This window comes from Lucilia cuprina, chromosome 5, assembly GCF_022045245.1.
Source record: "Lucilia cuprina isolate Lc7/37 chromosome 5, ASM2204524v1, whole genome shotgun sequence".
Classification (NCBI taxonomy): Eukaryota; Metazoa; Arthropoda; class Insecta; order Diptera; family Calliphoridae; genus Lucilia; species Lucilia cuprina.
In genome coordinates this window covers 10,145,114-10,147,645 of record NC_060953.1, presented here as the reverse complement: position 1 = coordinate 10,147,645, position 2,532 = coordinate 10,145,114, and the positions used below count along the sequence as shown (strand labels likewise).

General features: G+C 31.1%; 1 protein-coding gene across 1 annotated transcript; it reads left to right on the top strand.

The window, feature by feature from the left end:
• Positions 1 to 483: 483 nt before the first annotated feature.
• Positions 484 to 1,366, top strand: LOC124420310 (venom acid phosphatase Acph-1-like). Its single transcript, XM_046952668.1, has 3 exons — positions 484 to 642; positions 700 to 1,041; positions 1,099 to 1,366. Exons 1-3 carry the CDS (start codon positions 487 to 489, stop codon positions 1,243 to 1,245), a joined length of 645 nt encoding a protein of 214 aa, XP_046808624.1. The 5' UTR covers positions 484 to 486; the 3' UTR covers positions 1,246 to 1,366.
• Positions 1,367 to 2,532: the final 1,166 nt, after the last annotated feature.

The following is a 2,532-nucleotide window of genomic DNA, read 5'->3' as shown; positions in this document are numbered from 1 at the left end:
CTAGTCTATAGTCTAGTCTATAGTCTAGTCTATAGTCTAGTCTATAGTCTAGTCTATAGTCTAGTCTATAGTCTAGTCTATAGTCTAGTCTATAGTATAGTCAATAGTTTAGTCTACAGTATAGTCTATAGTATAATCTATAGTCAAGGCTATAGTCCAGTATCTAGTTTGGTCTATAGTCTAGGCTATAGTCTAGTCTATAATCTAGTCTATAGTATATTCTACATTCTAGTCCATAGTTTAGTCTATAGTGCAGTCTATTGTCTTATTTGTAGACTTGTCTATAGTTTAGTCTATAGTAAGTCTAGTCTGTACTCTACACTCTAGTTTAAAGTCTAATGTGTACTCTGTCTAGCAGTCTAGTCTACAGTGTTATTTGTACTATAGTCTAATACGAAGTCTAGTTTATAGTATGTCTATTGTCTAGTCCGTTCTAAAGTATAGTCCATAGTTTATAGTCTAATCGTTATATTTTAGGCATTGCGAATGCAGACTGATTGTAAGGCCTACTCTGAAATGGAAAAGCATTTAGTAAGTCTAGAGAAACCCGAAGGCCTCTATGAAGAGCTAAGCCAGTTAACTGGAGATAATGTGACAAAATCTAGTGATGTCAGTTCCATATTTATAACATTATGGGCAGAGGTACAATAATTTAACATATCAAAAGAAATGCTTTTTTTGAAAAATTTTCTTTAACAGCAATTATATGGCTTGAAATTACCCGATTGGACAAAAGTCTTATATCCCGATAAAATGCGTTTTATGGCCGAACAAAGTTATGTGGATTTAGTGGCGACAACTGAAATGAAGCGTATAAAAGCCGGACCATTTCTGGAAATGTTGACAAAACAAATGTTGGATAAGGTAAATGGAACGCTTAAGCCTACAGAGAGGAAAATGTTTATATATTGTGCTCATGATTGGACTATAACCAATATTTTGATTGGTTTGAAGGTGTGGAAAAGGCAAATGCCTAATTTTGCGGCTTTAATTTTATTTGAATTGCATCAAGATAACGAGACTAAGGAATATTATATGGAGGTGAGTTATAATTTAATTATATAATAAAAAAATTTAATTAAATTCTTAAAATTTCAGCTTTATTTTCAAAATGGCCCTAAAAATACTTTAGAATCTTTAACTTTACCCGGTTGTAGTTTTCAGTGCCCCTTGACTAAGGTTATGGAACTGCTACAAGATGTTTTACCCACCGCAACTTATGATGAAATGTGTGATAATGAATAGAGAGCAATTAAGTTGTGCTGTTTCTATTGATTAAAATATAATCAGTAAATTTTGTATTAACGTCACTTTTACTTTTTGCTTAATAAAAACGGCGAAATAAATTTTTAATTAATTTTAAATGTTTTAAGAAAGTCGTTTAGTTATTCAATAATAAAATACAAAAGTAATTAGTTTTTTTCATACAGAGAAAACTCATTATAATATTGCAATCTGATAGTATAATCAGAAGGTCAGGAAGTAGTAAACCATCTTTACTATCGCATTAATATATACACACAAAAGCATTAAAACTCGGTCATAATTATTATCTAAGAATTTATTTATTATATTCTTAATCTTCTCCACACGTTATTGTACGTTATTTACATAAGTTATTTAAATGTCAATAATGAACTCATAAAAGGCGTGTGTCATTCAATGGCAATTGGTGTCTTTTTAAGTGCTTTATAATGACACGATCCATTTCATTTCTCTGTCAAAATAATGCTTGTAAAGTTTACTTGGCAGACAGTCAGAGATACGTTCCGATTTGACAAGTTTTTTCACATTTTACAACAGCTCATATCTAATGGCACAACAATTATTGTCTGATTTTCATAAAAATATTTAATGCAGTACGAAAATATTCTTAAGATTTTGTAAACAGATAGAGAGAGAGAGAGAGAAATAGAGAGTGATCGAGATTTAAAAGGAAAGCTAAAGGGGGAAAGATAACAAATACAGAAATTGTAAAATAAATTGTCGTTCTGTTCATAGAATACACTTTTGGACTATACTATAGACTACACTATGGTCTATAAACTAGAAACCAGAATATAGACTATAGACTAGACTTTATAGTCTATAGGACAGACTAAAAAATAGTCTATATTCTAGTCTATAGTCTAGTTTATAGTCTAGTCTATAGTCTAGCCTATAGTCTATAGTATATTCTATAGTCTAGTCCATAGTCTAGTCCACAGTCTAGTCCACAGTCTAGTCTATAGTCAAGCCCATAGTCTAGTCTTAAGTCTAGTCTATAGTCTAAACCATAGTCTAGTCTATAGTCTAATCTATAGTCTAGTCTATAGTCTAGTCTTTAGTCTAGTCTATAGTCTTGTCTATAGTCTAGTCTATAGTCTAGTCTATAGTCTAGTCTGTAGTCTATTTTATAGTCTAGTCTATAGTCTAGTCTATAGTCTAGTCTCTAGTCTAGTCTATAGTCTAGTCTATAGTCTAGTCTATAGTCTAGCCTATAGTCTAGTCTATAGTCCAGTCTATAAACTAAACTATAGTCTAGTCTATAGT

Coding starts and splice junctions, on each gene's coding strand:
- LOC124420310 (XM_046952668.1), top strand. CDS start 487: ATGCAGACTGATTGTAAGGCCTACTCTGAAATGGAAAAGCATTTAGTA. Junction 643..699: donor TTATAACATTATGGGCAGAG/GTACAATAATTT, acceptor TTTCTTTAACAG/CAATTATATGGCTTGAAATT. Junction 1,042..1,098: donor CTAAGGAATATTATATGGAG/GTGAGTTATAAT, acceptor TTAAAATTTCAG/CTTTATTTTCAAAATGGCCC.